This window comes from Ptychodera flava, chromosome 9 (assembly GCF_041260155.1).
Source record: "Ptychodera flava strain L36383 chromosome 9, AS_Pfla_20210202, whole genome shotgun sequence".
NCBI lineage: Eukaryota > Metazoa > Hemichordata > Enteropneusta > Ptychoderidae > Ptychodera > Ptychodera flava.
Window position 1 is genome coordinate 37,074,351 of NC_091936.1, and position 20,808 is coordinate 37,095,158.

General features: G+C 38.6%; 2 protein-coding genes across 2 annotated transcripts; both read right to left on the reverse strand.

Moving 5' to 3' along the window:
- Positions 1–461: 461 nt before the first annotated feature.
- On the reverse strand, positions 462–9,311 carry LOC139140869 (tyrosinase-like). Its single transcript, XM_070710338.1, has 8 exons — positions 8,775–9,311; positions 8,255–8,667; positions 3,801–4,191; positions 3,199–3,376; positions 2,434–2,591; positions 1,985–2,080; positions 1,714–1,806; positions 462–1,160 (listed from the first exon to the last, which is right to left on the reverse strand). The coding sequence occupies exons 1-8, from the start codon at positions 9,067–9,069 to the stop codon at positions 1,048–1,050; spliced, it is 1,737 nt and encodes a 578-aa protein (XP_070566439.1). The 5' UTR covers positions 9,070–9,311; the 3' UTR covers positions 462–1,047.
- A 1,389-nt stretch (positions 9,312–10,700) lies between these two features.
- Positions 10,701–20,177, reverse strand: LOC139140870 (tyrosinase-like). The gene is made up of 6 exons (XM_070710339.1): positions 19,767–20,177; positions 13,818–14,230; positions 12,928–13,327; positions 12,482–12,659; positions 11,531–11,688; positions 10,701–11,231 (listed from the first exon to the last, which is right to left on the reverse strand). Exons 1-6 carry the CDS (start codon positions 20,029–20,031, stop codon positions 11,149–11,151), a joined length of 1,497 nt encoding a protein of 498 aa, XP_070566440.1. The 5' UTR covers positions 20,032–20,177; the 3' UTR covers positions 10,701–11,148.
- Positions 20,178–20,808: the final 631 nt, after the last annotated feature.

The following is a 20,808-nucleotide window of genomic DNA, read 5'->3' on the forward strand; positions in this document are numbered from 1 at the left end:
ATATATATATATACACGAAGTATGAGGTTCGACTTGTCCGATACAAAGTGCTCAATACAATGTAAAAACTGCAGAATTGGAAGATGATGGACATTTGCTGTGGAATGAAATGTTCCTTTGTGACACAGAAAGGGCAAGCACGGTAAGCACGGTTAGACGGTTAGATAAGGCCAAACTTACTGTGTCTTCCAGGAAATGTAGGAAATAATATTGTTGTTTGCTTTTGTAGTTCTGTCTCTAAACTTGAAACATTCCTGTTTTCAGATGAAATCGTTAAAATGAGTGTCAATATCCTGTCGTACACCAACGTATTAATGCATGTTAGGTCACTTATAATTTTCCTCATAATTACTCATAATAATTACTCATAACTAAGACGTACATTTGTAAGTGTTCGAATCGGTTGGAAAATACGCTACTAAAATGCTGCCAAGAAAAAGGCTAAAAATCAAACACTTTTTAAAACTTATGCGTTAGCGACGATGGTTTAATAAATCGGTTGAGATGATCGATCAAACGGGATAACTGCTCTGACTATTATAATTTTATTTTACTTCACATTTCGGCGAGCACAAAAAATAACTCAATATGATGAGTCGAAATCAAATGTTATGAACTTTGATGAAAGCAAGCCTGAACATTATTCCCATCCAACATTTACTATCATCCTGTAGCATTTCAAGGAATTGTAACTTGTCTTGAAAGACGTGCCTTTGTTTTTATGAACCGTTATTCAGTCTGCTAATCCTCCCCTTAAGCAATGTGCAGAAATAACTAATGCACGGAAACACTGTATGTCAGTCAACATACAGGTATATTGTTTTCTTTGCCTGCTAAACAGATAGAGTTTAAAAGCGTAATGTTTGACTTGGGCCGATATAGGCACACAGCTGAATCTTGTTTATATCAAAATGTTTAAAATTCTATATATTTTATCATATTTCATAAATTAAATAATTTTAATTTTTCACATAAACGCTTGTCCAATCAATGTTTATCCTTTTACACATGTGATCGCATTTTTCGTCGACTAATCTATGGATAACTTCATATCTTCTGATAACCCCTTCTCGGTCTTCGAAACACAATGGCGCCCACCACAACTGCTGCAATCACTACTACGAGAAGTACGCCGCCTACGACAGCCGGAGTATTTGAATCTGTTGCATGGAGAAGGAAGACATGAACAGTTTACATACTGTAATCCATTAAATAAAGCTGAAGAGTCACATTCTGCTTCACAAATAGATTAAGCATTGTGTACGACAGTGAAGAGAATTAGTGTTTGCGAAAATGTATCTGCACATATTTGTGATACATCATAAAATTATACCCTTGGAGGTAACCTCCTACGTCATGCCGATGAATGTGTATTGAATTTTTGCAGTTATAGTTATTTTGTTTACTAATAACTGATGTTCCTAAACTTTACATAAAGAACTTCAGTCGGAATCCCTCAAATTACGAAACAAGTGGCAGGTTTTAGTCGAAAAGAAATTGCATATCTGCAGAGAGGAAAGATTGGTAAAAACTAAAGAAAAGCTACCGGACAAACGATACAACAATCGACGACATGGTTTTTTGTTGTGTCTAGTGACAAATTTCACTGACAACATTTGACTCTACAAACGGATATACAATGCTTTCGTTCTGAATTTTGTGATTGCATTCGTATCAAACGTCGAACGAAATAGTTCTTGTAACGCGACTTACCATCGGACGTATGATGTAGCGTTGATGTGTCAGGCGTGAGATGCGTAGGCAACTGCTTGACAGACGTTCCATCTCCGGCTATTCCGATTCCGTCTAATTGCGAGAGAGAGAGAGAGAGAGAGAGAGAGAGAGAGAGAGAGAGAGAGGGAGAGAATGAGTGCGAGAGAGAAGTATATGACTTCAAAAAGGGCAAAGCTATTTACATAAACGGTAATATTGTAGTGGGCATATTTATTTCCTCTCATTCAGAATATAGCATGATTCAACTTACCATCCAAGATGCCTGAATGCGTCGGCATTTGACATTTTTTCATTCTTTTAACGGCTTTCTCCTCTCGGTGTCTTTCAATTGGATCCAGCGGCAAACCTGTCCGGAATCGAGATAAGGCAAATGCTTCGTCAAGTTGAAGGTTAATTTATAGTCAAGACACAGATGATGTCTCTGAATGTTATGCTTATTGATGTCATATTAAGGTACAACATGATAATGACCATGGTGAGGAGATACGAAAAACTAGTCTGTGTGACGACAAAGCCATACTCCTTGTTATCGAAAACGTTGTGAATTTCGAGACACATACAGCTAATAACGATTATTTACAACATTGTTTTTAGGTCAATGACCCTGTCTTGTGATGGATTTGTTCAGGATGGTCACGATGATGAAATTTCAGAAGCCGCTGCACAAGTTGCTAGCTTTTTCGGCTGCAGGGTTCTAACCTTGAGAATCGATGTCATCGTAAGTGTATCCGAAGTGTTCCGATCTCTGGAAGAACTCGTCGTTGGTGTACACGGGGAAAAAGGGAACCATGTAGGAATAGCGATTGTGTCCCATCGGAGTGGACTTGCTGGGAAATTCGTCACGTGCCACCCTGTGCCTAAAAATGATATTGAAAAAAATCATATTCCTTTACACAAATTTCCTGTTCAGATGTTACTATTTATACCTCTTGTATGCTATGCACTGGTGATATTCATTGAGGAAATGTAGTAGTTCCCAAACATTCATTGTAACTGGTTATTTTCATAACATGGTGAAACATTTTTTAAACTCACGCGGAAGTACACTTGCTGATATTTGGATTCTGTATTCACCTCAGACAACTATCAGTTATTTCAGATTTGATCTACCTGTAATGATTTTATCTGTCTTTCGCTCAGTCTATAGTATAGGCTGTCCCTTATAGAATAAGATTCACATTCGCAAAATTCCGGAAAATTAAAGTGTACAGAAATTGTTTTTAGGTACTGCAGTAACCTCACGGAATATCATGATGTTGATTAATAGAATCTCACACCCCCAAGGACCAGGAATATGAGAAAACGTCTTCACACTTTACATGCACCGTAGTCGTTTCTGGAATTATGGGGACATCTCGTAAGCCATAAGCAACATCATTATGTCAACTGTATTACGAACTTGCTCCTATATTACTATGGTATGTCTGATTATGTTGTTCTCCTAAATGAATCGATTATCCCTACCTTCGCAACCACTTTTCGAAGATTCTGTCGACGTTCGAGTGATGGAGTAAGAATAACGGGTCGTTGGATGCAGTCGGCACACTACCTATCGTGCCATTCATATAGCCATGGACCATGTTATGAAGCTGCGAAAAGCCATCGATGAACAAGCCTGTGCCATTTTCTGAATCCGAAAATCCTTTAGAATATACAAAATAGGAGATAGTACATGCACTCCGATAACCAAGATTAGAATCATGATTTATGACATCAAAGTGAGTCAATGAATTGATGGGCAGAGACTTGTCATAACCAATGGTCTCTTCGATTCCTGAGAGAGTGTGAGAATTCATGGCCTGCCATTGCACTTATCCTATATAAATGCAATATAAATATAAATATATATATATATATATATATATATATATATATATATATATATATATATATATAAACCTATATATAAACCTTTGTGTATAAACTTATATATATATAAACCTATATATATATATATATATATATATTATATATATATATATATATATACTATATAAATACGCACATAAAAGTGATTGCACCTTTCTTATTTTTCCACAAAATACGTTTTATTTTTGATCTCTCACCTTCAAGAATGTTTCGAAAACTGCAATGGGATTCACTCCAAGTGTTTTTCAGATATCGGTACCGGATCGGAACGTTGTCATATTTTCTGACGCTGAGGGCGTAATACATTGCGTCTCTTGTCGGTAATTTTTGTCGCTCTACATTGGCATCCCCTCCAGGGTTACGTTCAACAAACGGTAATGTGGAGGCATCTGGGTCGTTGCTGCAAAGTTGTCCCTCTTCGGTCAGCTCTTGGAAATCATGGCACAACACTCGCCAGTTGCTAAATGAACCCGTAAGAGTGTGGTCTTTCTTATCGCTTCCTCCAACATATTTATCGGTGCACACTGTGCAGTCACGTTCCCCGGCCCAATCCCAGTAGGGTATTGTGAAGTCCTCATCACCTGATATCTGAAGATTGCAGACATGCAGAGATAACATGTACTACTGCCTTTAACAGAATGTATTCAGATACATATATTTTCACCGCTTTTCAACCAAATCCCCGTAGACAGGCCCATTTGGATTTTTGCCGAGCTGTTGAGCCTGAAAGGGTTAAGGTAATACTCGCCTGGAAACTGACAGTTTCGAACATTCCCTCAAACTTTACTCTAGAAAATTTGAAACCTTTCTCTTTCATGAATAAAAGCTGTGACTCAGAGTGCAAACCTTGGGATTAGAGGAACAGATAACTTAAATTTTACCGATACTTTGACATCCATGTCGGCTGCAATACTTCCCATCACGTAAGTTAAGCCGGGGAAATTGAATTTTCTATTTTCACAAAAACACGATTTGAACTAATTTGGGATAATTGGATTTTCATATTTTTCAAATTTCTCAAAAGTGTTAGGTGCCGTATAGCTGAATGTTTCGATAGTATATTGGAAATTACTCACAGAAACAAGTGTGTAATGTAAAAAGAAAAGCAGATGAGATTATATTTGTAGCGGCATTACTTCATCATCCAATTATCCCAAGTTCCAATCGTAATCAAATGTTGTTAAAACTTCATTTATTACACGAGCTTCAAAATGAATTTATATCAGCAGTAGAGACTGGGCATGTGATGTCAAAGTTTGCGAGTACCAAAATCTTTTCCGAGGTGTGCCAGTAGTGGCAATTTTTTCCGTCAGTTTTTTTTTTTAAAGTCAGCTTAAGTTTTTTGGTCTAATCCTTGAAGCATGTTGAGATTCACATCATCAGCCTGCATTGTTGAAAATTGAATTCTGGTCCGGATTAGAATTCAAATGTAATCATTTTTACTTTAAAAGCTGTAATAACAAGGATTTCAACGTACTACGAGGAATTGAACAAGAGCTTGCAATTGACAAACACAGCAGATATCTGCGGTGAACAATCATCAAAAGTTACAGCCATTTGTCATTTAAGCAACAATCTTTTCCGGCCCATAAGGAAAATGATACAAGAAATAGCAACTTATCATTGATATGTCTTCTTGTTAGTCTGTCAAGGCCATGTCTTGTAACCACAAACATTTCGGTGCACTATTTTAATCGTACGACTCTTTTCACAACTAAGGTCGCAAGTTCACAGATTTCAGAACACACAATATCAATATGTGACTTCGAGCTGTGAAGATTTAATATCTTTGAAGGACACCGCGTGTAACTGTTACGAAATCAGCTGTTCTCAAATAGAGGGTAATAAGATTCAGACCATAATAACGGAAACTATTCGAAAATCCGGATCCCGTGGAAATGTTTATGAGGCAAATAGAAAGGTGAGACAACACAACTCTCAGTGTGACACGCTTTTTCATGTTTCCCTCATTTTTGTGTATTTAAACGCTTTTTTGCTATTTTTTCATCATATCTTAGCTCTCGAAATGAAGCATAAAATTAAGTTTGGAAAAGAAAGTAGATAATTAAAACATGGCATATGGCCGATTCGAACTCATTGCTTATTACCTGAAGCGACCCCCTTCGATTCCCAAGACGAAAGTTTGAAAGCCTAAACTAATAATTTCAACACTCGCTCATGTATTTTTGGTTTCGCTCCTTTAGATTTTGCTGAGTCTTCTTAGTCAAAATTCGATTATTAGAAAAAAAGAATCAAGATTTTTGGCAGCAGGGGTACACCTACCGATAATTCAAGTAAATATAACTTTAAAAAGTTATTTTACATTATTTTTCCTTTTTCACCAAACTGTAACCTTAAATCATTCAGCGAAATTCAAAACTAAATGAGCGAAACCCAAAAAACATGATTGGGTGTTTTTTAATGTTTAACAAACATTGATATCACGGACATATTGTGTAATCGTCGCATATGGTACGAATTAGCGCAGGACAAAGCTTGACCCTGTGACCCTAAACGCCACACGTTTCATTTGTCATGCAGGTGTTTTGCCCCTGAAGCATACTATGTCAGATATAGAATTACAGAGTTTGAATTTTTCGCTTATCTCGGCGTTGTAACAAGAGATAAGTTGCCAACTTCAAGAAGTAGCAGCCATTTTCTTGACAAACCTTATGTCTAATGCGACAAATTGCCCTCGTACAACTATCGAAAGTGCAGCTGAAAGAACAAGTGCGATTGTCTGGCTTTTATGATGCTGATGGTCTATAGCACTTGCTGGGTGGAAATGAGTGAAACGTTCGATTTATGGCGTAACGTGGGATTTATGTCGTAATGTATGATTTATGTTTTCATCATGTAGAAATTATGGTGTCGTGTACGATCTATGCCTATTGTCGCTCTCGAGCCCGCTGCTTCAAGGCCAATCAGCTAAGTCGTAATTGTGACAAAGGCATTGTTAGATACAGTGCCAGCTCATCATCGACCGAAGGCTAGTTTAGGTTTGTCCGAGGGAAGCATCGATTTTATTCAAAGAAAGTTATGCTAACCAACTGTCGAGCTGTGCAGAGCTACAGATGACATTCTGTTCTCAAGATAAGTTATAGAGTGAAACGTTTATTGAGGACATAGGTCGTCCTTTGCCCGATTTCTTTTGCAATAGTTGGCACCATTTTACAAGTGGTATAGCCACAACGCTTGAGTCTTAGACTAGCAATGAAGTGTCGCTATCGCCTTCAAGGTATATACATGTGTGGATTTCACATATCAAGACGGGTATGCTAGTTAACGCACCAATGGCAATAATTTACTAAAATCCAAATTACAGTAGTTTCGGCCAATTCTTAAAGTATTCTCTTTGGAAATTGGGACACCAAGATATGTTGAGACACTGTTTTGATGAGGAAGCCAAATCCGTCAAATATAAGTTTATCAACACCAAAATTATTTGAAAAAATGTCAATATTTTATGAAGTACTATAGAAAAGAAAAAGGGAAGTACTATTCAAAAGAAAAAGGGAAATTCAAAATTCCTGATATACCGGGGGTAAAAGAATTGAATTCGGCACCATGTTGTACGTGTACGATGAATTTGTGTTGTATGTGCAGTTGTCAATGATCAATATCTTGTCAGCTGTCACCTGATGTATGATGCAATGGCAAAAAAAAATAATCAGGTGCAAATAAACGCTGCAGCTATTCATCGAAAAAGCTATTCCGGGAGCAATTTTCTGAGGGCAGGGCAAATTTTAATTTTGCTTGGGCAGGGGACACAGATTTTAGTTTTGAGGGGGGCAGGGCAGATATCGGTTGATTGGTCTAGGGACCGGGATTGGGGGAAAAAAGAGGAGAGGGGAAGTTACTTGTAAAACGGGGAGAAAGGAAGTTGAGCCTATTTATTAAATTAAATATGGGGAAAATCGACAGGTTATTTTCATCACAGGGCAGGGTAGCTTCATGTCTGCAGGAGAATGAGAAAATGTAGAGGGGAATTTTTTTTCCAGGACAGGTAAAATCGACAAGTCTTTTTTTCGCCACGGGGCAGAGGAGTTCAAAAATTCACAATGGGGAGGGGAAACAGGCAAAAATATGTGGGGAGTGGGTAAAAATGAAGTTTGAGTGCGGGAAGGTAAGTCGAAAAATTTTCAGCTGGAGTGCAATTATGAAATCTAATTAATTACCCTCTGGACGTAAAATTAGTCAGTTCAAATAACTTTTCCTGTACAATATATCTTATCATAATAAGGACCTCTTCAAAAGTGCCTAAGCTTGTTCGTTGGCTGCACCTGAATAATGTGTGTTTCCGGAACATGCCTAAAAAATTAGGATAGGTAGGCCAGAGGATTTTTTAAATTTTTTTGAGGGGGGCTGAGACCCATAAAATAGGGTATAATTCAGGGAATTTACTTGTATTTTTGAAAAAAAATACGAAAAGAATGTCTAGAGTCGGCATGATTTGGTAAGGTTATGTAGGTTGGGTTTACCGAAAACAGTCATATTTTTTTTATTTGGCATAAGAATCAAATTGACCAAAATAGGATTATTATATTTCTAAATGGCGAAGAGGCTAATAAAATATTAATGTAAATATATCTGCTGGTATAAACCAGTCTAATTACGACTTTGGTCCCTTTCGATTCATGAATTCGTTTACCTTCTGAAGTGCCCTTTCCCACAACAGCAAGTAGGCTCTGTGCCAGGTGAGAAATGCCGGGCCTGCGTGTGCAAAATCGGCTTGAACTACGGACGGGACGTCTTTGTGTTTCGTTTTCCTCCTCTTCACCAGGTTCCGTCTCGCAGCGAAGTAGTGCATCCACACAAATTCATCGTACACGTTGATTTCGTTGAACTTGGGATTTCTTCCGTTGTCCATGTCATTGTACAGTGTTGTCGGTATCATGTAGTCGCTCACTGTATCTTTAGCTTGGTGAAGATAACTTTGAAACTTGTTAACTTCTTCCCTCGGCATTGTCAAAATATTACGTCGAGTTCTTGTCTTTGGTACGTCACAGTTTGGGCCTGTCCAACCGAACTTACATGAGGAACAGTCGGCGCCGTCAAAATTACCTGCATATTGAAGGAAAGATACGTCGTCACGACAGTTTGAAAAATGAAATTACTTGATAATCTCATTGAAAGCGTTTAAATATTGGTGACACATCTCCCGTACTCACCTAAGCAGTTACACGCTCGTTGCACGAATTGGGTTGGCCACTGGAAACGATCTAAATCGCCGCCAAACCCTTTCACGGGGTCTATTACGAGTGGTTGTAACTCGACACATCGACCCCTTCTCGGTCCGCCGCACTTCCCGGTCAATCCAAACGGCACAGGACAACATTCTTTGAAGGACAGACTCTCGGAAGAGGCGCAATTCTTCGGAAGAAACGCCTCATTTATTTGAATGAAGGAAATGGTTATAAATGCCAATAACGACGCATGTTTGTAGCTCGTAGCTCTGGCTGCCATAGCGAATTCCAGACCATTAGAAAATAAGACATGGTTCACAGGTCATCACTGCATTCACGTGTGAAAATTTACTTTAATTTTTCTCTTGACAGAGCCAATTGTACCTTGCTCAACGTTGAAATAAGCGTGTATGTATGTATGTATGTATGTATGTATGTATGTATGTATGTATGTATGTATGTATGTATGTATGTATGTATGTATGTATGTATGTTGTATGTATGTATGTATGTATGTATGTATGTATGTAATACATGTGTGTGTGTCTATCTATCTATCTATCTATCTATCTATCTATCTATCTATCTATCTATACTCTCTATAATTGTATCTATGTTTTTGTGTGCACATGCATGCCGTTACGGGGAATGCATGCACAAAAGGAGGATTGTGGCATTGGCATTAATTTTACAGCTGGAGCTTAGAGGACGTAACTTAATAAACGAAGCCACGGTCCAACTTGAATTCTCCAGTTTTAGAATCAACGTCATTGATTATCTTATAACAAAGCCCGTACCGCTCCATCTTGCTGACGTATACCGTAAAAATATCAGAAATGATAAGGATCGACAGAGGTGTGTCTATTGTCAACAGTTTTGGAACGTTCCCGAACCACAAACTGGCTGCCGCTGTACACCTACGAGGCCATGTTGCCGACATCATCAATTGGGTCACCGGGCATCGGTTATCAGGGAGTCTACATGTCAATATTTAACCTTTTTCGTTTGCTAAAGGTTCCTGCAGTGCTGACTGCAGTAGGTCAGCTATAAAAATAACTCGGTGGCACTCTGGTTGTTTTGCTTGTAATGATGTGTATTGCGCTGAAGTTGTACCGCGCACATTGCTCTGCAGTTAGAACTTCATCAGGGACATCGTCTGAAGAACGGAAACGATTTACAAATCAAGAAGTGGCGAGAACTTACAATGCTAGGTGATACATAGCCAAAAGATTTAAATGTACACTTCATAGGATGTTGAAATGGTATTGCGCCGGAAAAAGTTTGGTCAAGCATATGTAAATGAGAGACAAGATCTTCGGAAACATGCCTTGCAGGACATGAAAAGGTGTGATTGATTTTTGGTGTTTTTTCCCCTACAGACCAAGGTTTCTCGAGGAGCATGTTAAGTACCGTATGTCAACCGTGTACAATCGGGAATTTCTAGAAAATGTAGGTTGTAACTGATACCTTTATTTTATAATGTAATACCTTTATTTAAAGCTTTCTTTTAGAGCAACTGCTGTGATATTATAAAGATAACAGTTCCAATATTTTACATACAGAATGATGTATATTTCTTATAAATATGGAAAAGCAATTATTTCAGTATAATTGTAATTATTGAATCCCTTCTTTAAAATGTCCATGAAAATTATTCAACGTGCTTTACCATTGCCATGCATGAATATAATCAATAACGAAATTGAAAATTCATTCGTAAAGCAAGATTACAATAAATATACCCTGAACTTACAGAGGGTTAAAAAATTTTTCATCCAAGATAATATATCGATTGTTAATGACTTTGAGCCAATTGCGATATAGTACATATTATATATATATATATATATATATATATATATATATATATATATATATATATATATATATATATATAATATCAATGTTTGCTGTATGAGTTGCATGTATGATAATATTTCCATAACATTATTACAACCCGAATACAAATTTAAAATCTCCGTTTCTTTAAAAGCTTAATTACTTTTTTTTAAAGTAGATTCTGCTGCATGTACCGACCTTTGAAATGATACATTTTCTAGCAATTTTCTACCAGTGAAGGTGGTTACCATTATGTCGACGTCACTCGGTGTGTCGATATATTATATTATGTTGCGTGTGCACTGACTCCGATATTTGGCGGAAATACTGCATAGCATCATTTGTTCCAAACGAAAACGTTCATACATATCATGACCCAAATCATGAAATGACAACATGGCAGCACTGAAGACTGGCTGTTGAGAGTCGACAATTGAAAGGGATCGATGCCCCCACTTTGCAAAGCCTAAGAAAAATACAAGTCGAAGCTTGTATCTCGATAGTACGTTGATGAAAATCTTCACGGCGTGGGCATTTGACATTTTTCCATTCCATTGACGGATGTCACTTCTCGCTCTCGTTCGATAGGATCTAGAGGAAGACCTGTGAAATTCCGAAGATCAAGTTTTACTTCCACGTTAGATCACGCATTAATCTGAATATATAACCGTTTCAAATTCATTTTACACTGTAAATACCGAGACAATTCATACAACAGTGCTCGAGATGTAGAACTTGATACACATGTATACAAGTAGTTGCCTCTCCAGAGGGCGCCGTCGCTCTGGAAAGCCAAAGGTCACAGACGGCGCCCTCTGGAGAGGCAATACAAGTAGCACATACGCACGCACATGTTAGCGTCTACACGAACAGCAAAAATACGCGTGATCGAAAATTTCTACCTTGAGAATCGATGTCATTGTAGGTATATCCGAAGTGTTCCGATCTCTGGAAGAACTCGTCGTTGGTGTACACGGGGAAGAAGGGAACCATGTAGGAATAGCGATTGTGTCCCGTCGGAGTGGACTTGCCCGGAAATTCGTCACGTGACACGTCGTACCTGAAAAAGTTTGAAATATTCCAATTATATACATCACCAGTTTTTTTCTGTTTTCTGGTAGCTATTCTCGAAATAGTATGCAGTAGTTGTTTGCTAATTCGGAACACTAGTAGAATTCGCTGAGTCTTGAATGACGTGCTGAACATTTAAACCTAGAACGTTTTCGGAAGTAAAATTTTGCTGGTCTTTGCAAAGGAGGAAATAAAGAAACAACAACAACAACAACTGTATGCAAACACAGGCCAAAGAGGTTTAGGACAGCTATACATATACCCGAGTTTGAGGGCTGAACATCTTCCATTGACACACTTGAGTTATTTTCCGAATATGATGACAACGTGTATTAAAACTTGTCGAAACTTTTCGGGAAGGCGACGTTTCGTTCGAGACGACACTTTCCTTAGCCTTACAGTCCCCGTCTTTTTGGTTGTATTAAAATTCTACTCTACTGTTTCCACATGTTAGTTGTTTATACCATTACTACTGTAACCCCGATAGCGATGGCAGCTCCACGTCGGGATGTGGTACTACTTCGGTTTTTGTTGTCTGACTCTACTTTCTGATAGACATTTCTCTTCCCTTGCGGGAAATCTAACAATCCCTCCCTCAGTCTCTGTGACCTAACATCACTCCATCCTGTCTACCTTGTCTATATGTGTGTATCTTGATTTCACAGCCCTCTTGCATCCATGCCTCGTCCTCTATTCGATATTCTAGGCCCGTTACTCTATTCTCCTCCTCGTTCCAGGTTTTCGACACTGAAGTGCCTTTTTTCTTGCAAAACTAAACTTACCGTCTCAGCCACTTCTCGAAGATTCTGTCGGTATTCGCATGGTGAAGGAAGAAGATGGGGTCGCTGGCGGCAACTGCTAAAGAGCTCATGGTGCCATTCAGGTATAGATGGACCCCATTGTGCAACTGATGCACCAGGTCCATGTATAAACCAGTCTTGTTTTCCGAATCAGCGAAACCTTCATAGAAATAAGCCATGTAAATATTGACTTTATGGTTGGTTGTATCTGTTGATCATAATTTCATGTGTGGACAGTTAGAGATACTTTATCTCCCTGTGCTAAAACCACTGATATGCTAAAAAGAATGTATATTCAAAGAAATATTTACTAAACGATAGGAGGAGAACAGCGACCTCCATGGTACCGATTTCAGTCAGAAATCACAACATTGTGAGAGAAAGAAAGAGAGACAGAGACAGAGAGACAGAGACAGAGAGACCCAAACCTTCTAAAATGTTTCTGAAACTACAATGGGATGTCTTCCAAGAGTTGTTCAGGTGATGGAAGTCGTCGGGAACACTGTCGTAATTTCGAACACTGAGGGCGAAGTATACGGCTTCCTTGCTCGGCAGCCTCTTGTTTTGCTGTTTCCAACGCTCGTCACCACCAGGGTTACGTGTTATTGGCGGCGAGGCATAACTATTTATCATGTTGCCACATAGTTGTCCGCTTTTAGTCAGTTCTTCATGTCCATGACATAAAACTCGCCAGTCACTGAACGAGCCGGTTACTGTATGGTTGTTTGTCCCGTTACTTCCACCAAGATATTCGTCATTGCATACGGTGCAGTTTGGTTCCCCTGCGCTGTCCCAGTACGGTATCGTAAGATCCTTATCCTTGGATACCTGATAACGAATAATAATTAAGCGACTAAAGAAAAAGAAAACTTAATCCTGGTCGATATGTGCCACGGTAAGTTATAATGCTTAAACGCCAACTACCATAATTTTGCGATGTCTAAAAGACCGCGTGGATTCACAAATGTATGCCGTTCTTCAAGAAATAATCTTACAAACTATAGAGTATTGAAGTAATCCTGTATGACGTTTTCATAATTTTGTGTATAGAGATGTAGAGTACCACAACAGTCCTCTCTGTCCTGAGCTACAGATGCATGACAGGAGCTGCCTAGAATGACTGCTTTAGATGTGTGACGTTTTCTCTTTCTGTTGCATACACATCTACTGCCACAGCACAAAGTATAGAGTCGAGTCGGTACATCCTCCTGAAAATTAACCATTGATTCAGTGTCTTTCGTTTCAGTAGCAAAGGAGAGTTCACACACAGAAAACGAGGCGACATGGGATGCTCATATTCGAAAGACCACCTGCTTACTTTTTGAAGCGCTCTCTCGAACAGTAGCAGATAAGCTCTGTGCCACGTGGGAAATGATGGTCCTTCGTGTGCAAAGTCAGCGAATACAAACGATTGGTGGTCGTCTGTATCATTTCCTTCGGTCTCCACCAGATTTTCTCGTGAGACATAGTAGTGGTACCAAGCGAATTCGTCGTATACATTGATTTCATTGAAGTGCTGGTCTTTTCCCTTGTCCGTATCACTGGACAGTGTTGTCGGTATCATGTAATCACTACCTGTGTCCTTGGCTTGGTGGAAATAACCAATAAACTCGTCAATTTCTTCCCTTGTCATTGTCAAAATATTACGCCGAGTTCTCGTTTTTGGTACGTCGCAGTTTGGACCAGTCCAACCGAACTTACAAAATGTGCAGATGAAGCCATCAAAGTTCCCTAAAATCAAGACATATATATACATATACATCTCAACCATTTCACAAGAGACTTAATGGTCACCGTTCAAATATCAGAACAAACAAAGTCGACAGATCACCGTATGTCGTTCCACACTTTAGGATACCCGGACATACCATCTTAGACAATGCTCTTTCAGCTACAATTCTCTGCCTTGTTCGTGGCAATGATCCAGAAACTACAAAACACCTGGAAAGTCTTTGGATCTCAAGAGCTGGGACAATGTATCCAAACGGACTTAATGACTATGAACCATCAGGCATCCAAAATTAGCGTTGTCATGTGACTTTTATGATTTGCTATGCAGACATGCGCATTACACCATGCTTTGTTCTGGTTTTATTATCATCAGTGCTTGAAAAAGGTGTGCTAGTCATACCGAAACGTCGCCGTCAATCAAATGTTGGGATTGGAAATAAGGTAGACTCTGAACATCTCATCAGTTCGTAAGTCACTACAAGTATATATATATATATATATATATAATATATATATATATATATATATATATATATATATATATATATATATATATATATATATATATATATATATATATTTATCACATGAACTGGCCCGAATTCCCACCTGTGTGACGTAGAACAGGACGGATAAGAAATCCGAATTACCCCTGTTGTACGTCATCAACCGGAACTTTTTTCTTGCATGGTACCGTTCATACATGCGGGTCGCGACGTGAACATGGACCGATTTGTCGTGATCGATGCCGTGCTCTCATGACACTTTTTCAAAAAATGTGACCCGATAAATGCCCACATGGAAATATAGAAGGCATGTCCAGCGAAATTTCGAGTCGCTTAAACTATAGCTGTTCCCGAGAATCGAATGGGGATACCGCCGATCCAGTCGAGTCGCCTCGTAAGGCTCAATGTGGACGTCGTACCTGGCGATCCCGGTTGGCGATAAACCTGAAATCTTCACCTCAACGGAAGTTCAACTGAATAAATGAGTACAGTATAATCTTCGGGAAAACGACATACAGGCACAAGCATAAAGTCATTCGACTAACAACGATAAATTTCCTTCATCATACAAACAATTCCGTAAATTCTTGCTCGGAATCAAACCTGTAGCGCGGCGTAAGGCTGTATTTATAGCGCTAGCGAAGACATCAACCGTTGAGCTGTGTATATGCATTGCAGCGCTGTGGAATCCGATGTACTTCTAAAGTTGCCTCAGACAACACTCAAAACAGAGTTTCCGTCAAGTAAAATTAGGATGTATCTACGGGTGAGATATATGTCACTGCAAACATCAAAGTCAAACATTGACGATCGGGATTAACGAGTTGACACCGGCATGGCAGAGACCGGCGCGGTGACGGCAGCGTTGTGGGCATAAACATGCAATGAGGTACACTCTAAGCTTATGTGTCATCGAACAGAATCTTTCGCGCTCGCTACGGTCGTAAACTTGTGTGATATTTTGAAAAGCCACGGAATCTCTGAGAATGAGAATTACTGTTTCGATCGTGTCGTTGCATTTATTTCATAAATCTATTTGTAAATATTCTGAATAACTCTGAATACTATGGCTATCCGTCGCTAGCACGATGAAAGTTATGGCCACCATACCGATGGCCGACTTGCCTTGGCATCGGTACAGCGCGAGACAATGATTGACAGGTTCACGTGACAGAATCCGTATGTCTGGTTGGTGGAGATACCATTTAATGTAGCAAATTTCAGCTTGATGGGATTTATGAATGAAAGTATCTCCTGGGTGACGGACCGCTTTACTCTTTAAATGAAAGTAATCCGCATAAGTAAAACACAAATCGCGACGAAATTCGTGCAATTTGTTACGATAATTTTGATCCATTCACGTCAAAAGAAAAATAAGAAGACTGTTCATGTGATAAATATATAATCCCTGTATTTTCTCTGTTTGACGTCATCGTATACTCGTGTTTTTCGCGGAGCCGCACAACTTCTCGCCTTCGGCTCGAAGTTGTACGGCTCCGCAAAAAACACTCGTATACGATGACGTCAAACAGAGAAAAATACCATGGGATTATATATAAATATATATATATATATATATATATATATATATATATATATATATATATATATATATATTATATATATATGTATGTATATATATATGAGTCAACATACAAGATACTTAAAACTTTAAAACTTTAAAACAATCACAGGGAGTTACTTTTTATTTAATCGAGACGCTTAAATGTGTAATTGTGAAGGAAAGCATTATTCGGGAATCACGACATAGTATATTAACTTATTCTTCATCAAATCAATCGATCAATCAGATAATTGTGTATCATATTGCAAATTTAGAAAAGAATGTTTTCTTGTGTGGCGTTTGAATAGGCCAGCGAAAAATTTCTGTCATCAACGGATTGTGAAATGTTATCGTTCCGCTTAGCGTACAACTCAAGAGGCAGAAAACAGCGAACTTGTAAACAACCTTTGATCTTCAACAGCGATCAAAAGTTGATTAAAACAACTTGGTTTCTCAGGCCAAAAAAGCATCATATTTAGCTCTGTCATCGCCGGCATCGCCCCGAGACATGCGCGCAATGTCATTTCTCTTAACTTCTACATCGCGTTCATCGAAATCTTCTCTGTTATGGTCCAAACAAATAGCTAATATTTGACCTAAATGAGTCATAATATAGTATCGATATGCTTAATGTGTGAATCTTGCTTCCCAAAGGTATTTGTAAACTGAAAAAAGTAAACAATGATCTTTTGGTAACCTCATACCAAGGTGAATAAGGACGAGAAACAACCTCAGTTTCGGCCTTGTGTTATAACTATGCCATTTTCCGGGCTGCAAGGCAAAACCGATGTCATTTGAAGGTCATTTGGCAAGAAAGAAAGTGTGGCCCTGGGACTGTTGCACTTTTGGGCTAGTGGGAATCATGCCAGAGAAGATAAGCATCATTTGATATACCGAAGGACGTACAAAACCTAACTTTATCCTTAACATTCCGGTAGATATCGTTATCATTCCGGTAGATATATGTGCACGTGATTGGGAAGCGTTGAAAATGTTTATAACGGAACCGTGTTCAAAGTCAGAAGTTAAATTATGTTGACTTGAGTATAATCACAGGCGGCCCAGACGTATCGCGTTTTTCTCACTGTGTGGTCAACACAACTAAACACTGTTTAGTCAACACTGATTTCTCTGTCAGTTCCTCTCCTTTTCTTCATGCTCTGGATGGCTGATATGATCGGAGGAAATAAAATAAACGATTATATAACCCAACCACAAGGACGTTTATCTCTCATACACACATCTTGTAATTAATTAGTCAACAAAACTAATTATACTAATCCGTGGACTTATCAGGGATATTATGGGATGAAAATGAAAAATTTACTTTTCCTATCTTTCGCAATATTGATCAACCCTATAAAATCCCTGATAAGTCCACGGATTAGCATAATTAGTCCTTGTAATGGGGTGTAAAATAAAAAAGTTAAGAGGCTAGATAATTACTATTTTATTTACTCCGATCAGTCACAGCATGAAGAAAAGGAGGAATCGATAGAGAAAACAGTGAGAAAACTCAATACGTTTGGGCCGCCTGTAGTTTAATCAGCTTTCGAAGGTTCACATTCAAAATAGCCCAGATTCACCTTGTACAAGTTTGCCGCAAATCCACTAAGGCTTAGCTGAACTGATCCAAGCACACTCCACCAAATACAAAATCTCTTTTTATAAAGGTAGTATGCACATCGAAAGTAACAGATTTAACCTTTGCTCAAGCTTTTCTCCATGAAACTTTCAACGATTCTCTTTCTAAATCAAGAATAAAAAACTTGGACCACCGTGCAAAATCAAAACAATTCGCCGATATTTGAAATTCAAAATGGCCGCCATCCCTGTGGAGGGACAGTGATTCAAAATAAAAGACTGCTACACGCAAACAACGATTATGGGAAATCGGCCGTGATTAATTACTGCCGAAAAAACGACACAGATATTGTGCAGTACCGTAAAATTCACCCCAAGAACACGAACATGCCGTTATCTGTACAATGTTGCATTCGTATAGCTAGATTCTTGGCTAGATAGCTAGATCCCCGGATTTTTATTCTTCATCATTTTGAAAAAGAATTGTTGAAAGATTCCTAGGGGAAAGTTTGAGCAAAATTTTATGTTTTTCATTTTCGTGGTGCATACTATCTTGACGCAACATGAAGGTGCATAATACACTGAAATTCGACCTTCCTGCAATACTCTGTAGGTTGAGAAGTTGTTTTACATGTACATGTAATTGATATGAGAAGCCGATTATACCAAGCCAACACATCTTTGGTAAGAGAATTGTAGAAGTTTCATTGAGGAAAGTTCGAGCAAAGGGTTAAAGTCTTTCACATTCGAAGTGCATATTAGTGTAAGACGTAAGAGCAAAGAAATTGTCTGATATGACTGTAGCTTTGTGGTACTTAAATTGTAATTTTTGCCGTTTGAGTTGTGCCATATCATGTCACTACAGGCTCTGAAGATACTCTGTTATTGTAAGGCGCTCTTTTGAAGGGAATTATTACAAACCGGACCCCTGAAACTATGTTAAATTATTGAATAAATATTAAATCGAAGTCCCACTTTATTCATAATCAGAGTGTCTTTAGCGTATTTAGGCTAAGTTTCAAAAGAATTATCCAACTTCTTAAATGATTGCGCTCCATTTTACAATATTAAAATGCAAATTCATGTTTTATGAAAAATGAAGACACATAATGATAATCCGTAAGACCTTCAAATACCAGTGCTTTGCTATCGACTGAGAGTATGACAGCTTCATAGCCTCCTATTGTAAGCCGCTATTAGTGCTCTGTCACCTGCAGACACCACTTTGAACGTTTCAGACTTACATGTCATGCAATCGTTGATACGGATGTAAATATTTAAAACGATAACTACACGAGATCAGTGAGCAACGATCAGTCGCTCATGTTACATTGTTAAAAAATCTGAGGACGTAGGTGATCATATACTTGTAATTATTCTCGGTGAGTAAAATTCAAAAAGTAGTTTGAACTCGGTTGTCTAACCGTACATTGTGGTCCTACCAGTCCTGTTGATTTTGACGGCACCACTGTCAAATTGTTGCCGACATCTCACTGCCGTGTATCGTTCAGTGATAATTTACACCAAAGGGTTTCTGAATTCAAACAATTAAAATTGTATTCTTTCTTTGTTGTTGGGCGTAGATGTAAGTAAATGCAGTAATATCACATTCCCACACAGCGTTTTACCGATGATTGCTGGGATCACAGTGTTTGTTGTTATCAGCTTATGTCATCGTTTGGGGACATTCGCCTTGTATTTTAATGCTATTTTCCCTCTACATTTTACTACAGAGAAAACATCTTCGTCACATTTTTGTGTGCATATGTGTTCCTCAATGAGACTTGTGTCGAGCTGGTTCTGGAGTGAGTTCGATTTGGGGCCGCAGTCTTGCGACTATATATATAGGAGAGGAGAATGGCATTGTTCGCTGTACACTTACCCAGGCATTTGCAAGTTCGGTTGAAGAAGGTCATCGGCCAGTTGAAACGATCGACATCCCCACTGAAGCCCTCGATATTATCGACGACTGGTGGTCGTAAGTCGACGCAGAGGCCTCGTCCAGACCCGCCGCATTTCTCGGTTGATCCCGGCGGAACAGGGCAGCACTCCTTGGATGTTAGGTTGTCGATAGAAGTGCAAACCTTCGGGACAAAGGCGTAATTCCCCACAACGAAGAAACTGATGATAGGAACGAACGATAACATATTGTGTTTTTGTATCCTGTTTTAGCGAGGCGGTAAATCAGTCTCCGTGAATGGCAGAAGTTTGTAAATATGTATACCAGTATTGCATGACAAGGTAAGATATTGGTGTTGATGTTTTAAATATGCGATCTCTACTAATTTTCAGTCTGTACCTAGACAGTCCGGAATGGGGAAAATATTTTTGTCGTAACTGGAGTGATCCATTTTCCATACAGGGGTTAACACATCCTTTTTGCAGGGGCTGCCATAATTCTTCAGTTTGATTTTACATTGATTGCTAACACAAAAAGTATCATAATATTTTTGTACAACCAATGTAGCAAGTTGCGTTACATCTTTTGGATGATATCGTTCAGACTGGTTGCTGAAATTAGCATGTTTGTGACGTGGACATTTTTTTTTCATTTTGTCATGGTAACTATCATGAATATGTTTGTGGTTTGAGGTTACATGGTGTGAGGTGTTACAAGACAGAGAGGAAACTGTATTTTGTAGTTGGAATACCGTTGACAGTCAAAATTATATAAGAAAGAAAAACTTCTGAGGCATTGTTAATGATTCTTTTAACAATTATATTCTTACGACTTGAAAATGCACAGTCAGCTATCACTAGTTTTCAATTATACAATAGGGCCCTCGAGCTCGCACACAGCAAGATGAAGTATTTCAATTCAATCACTAATGCACTCTTTAAAATCGGTAATAATATATTTTTGATATTCCGTTTTTGATAATCTTTTAAATGTCTCCTCACATCTACGTTACCTTCCCATTCGT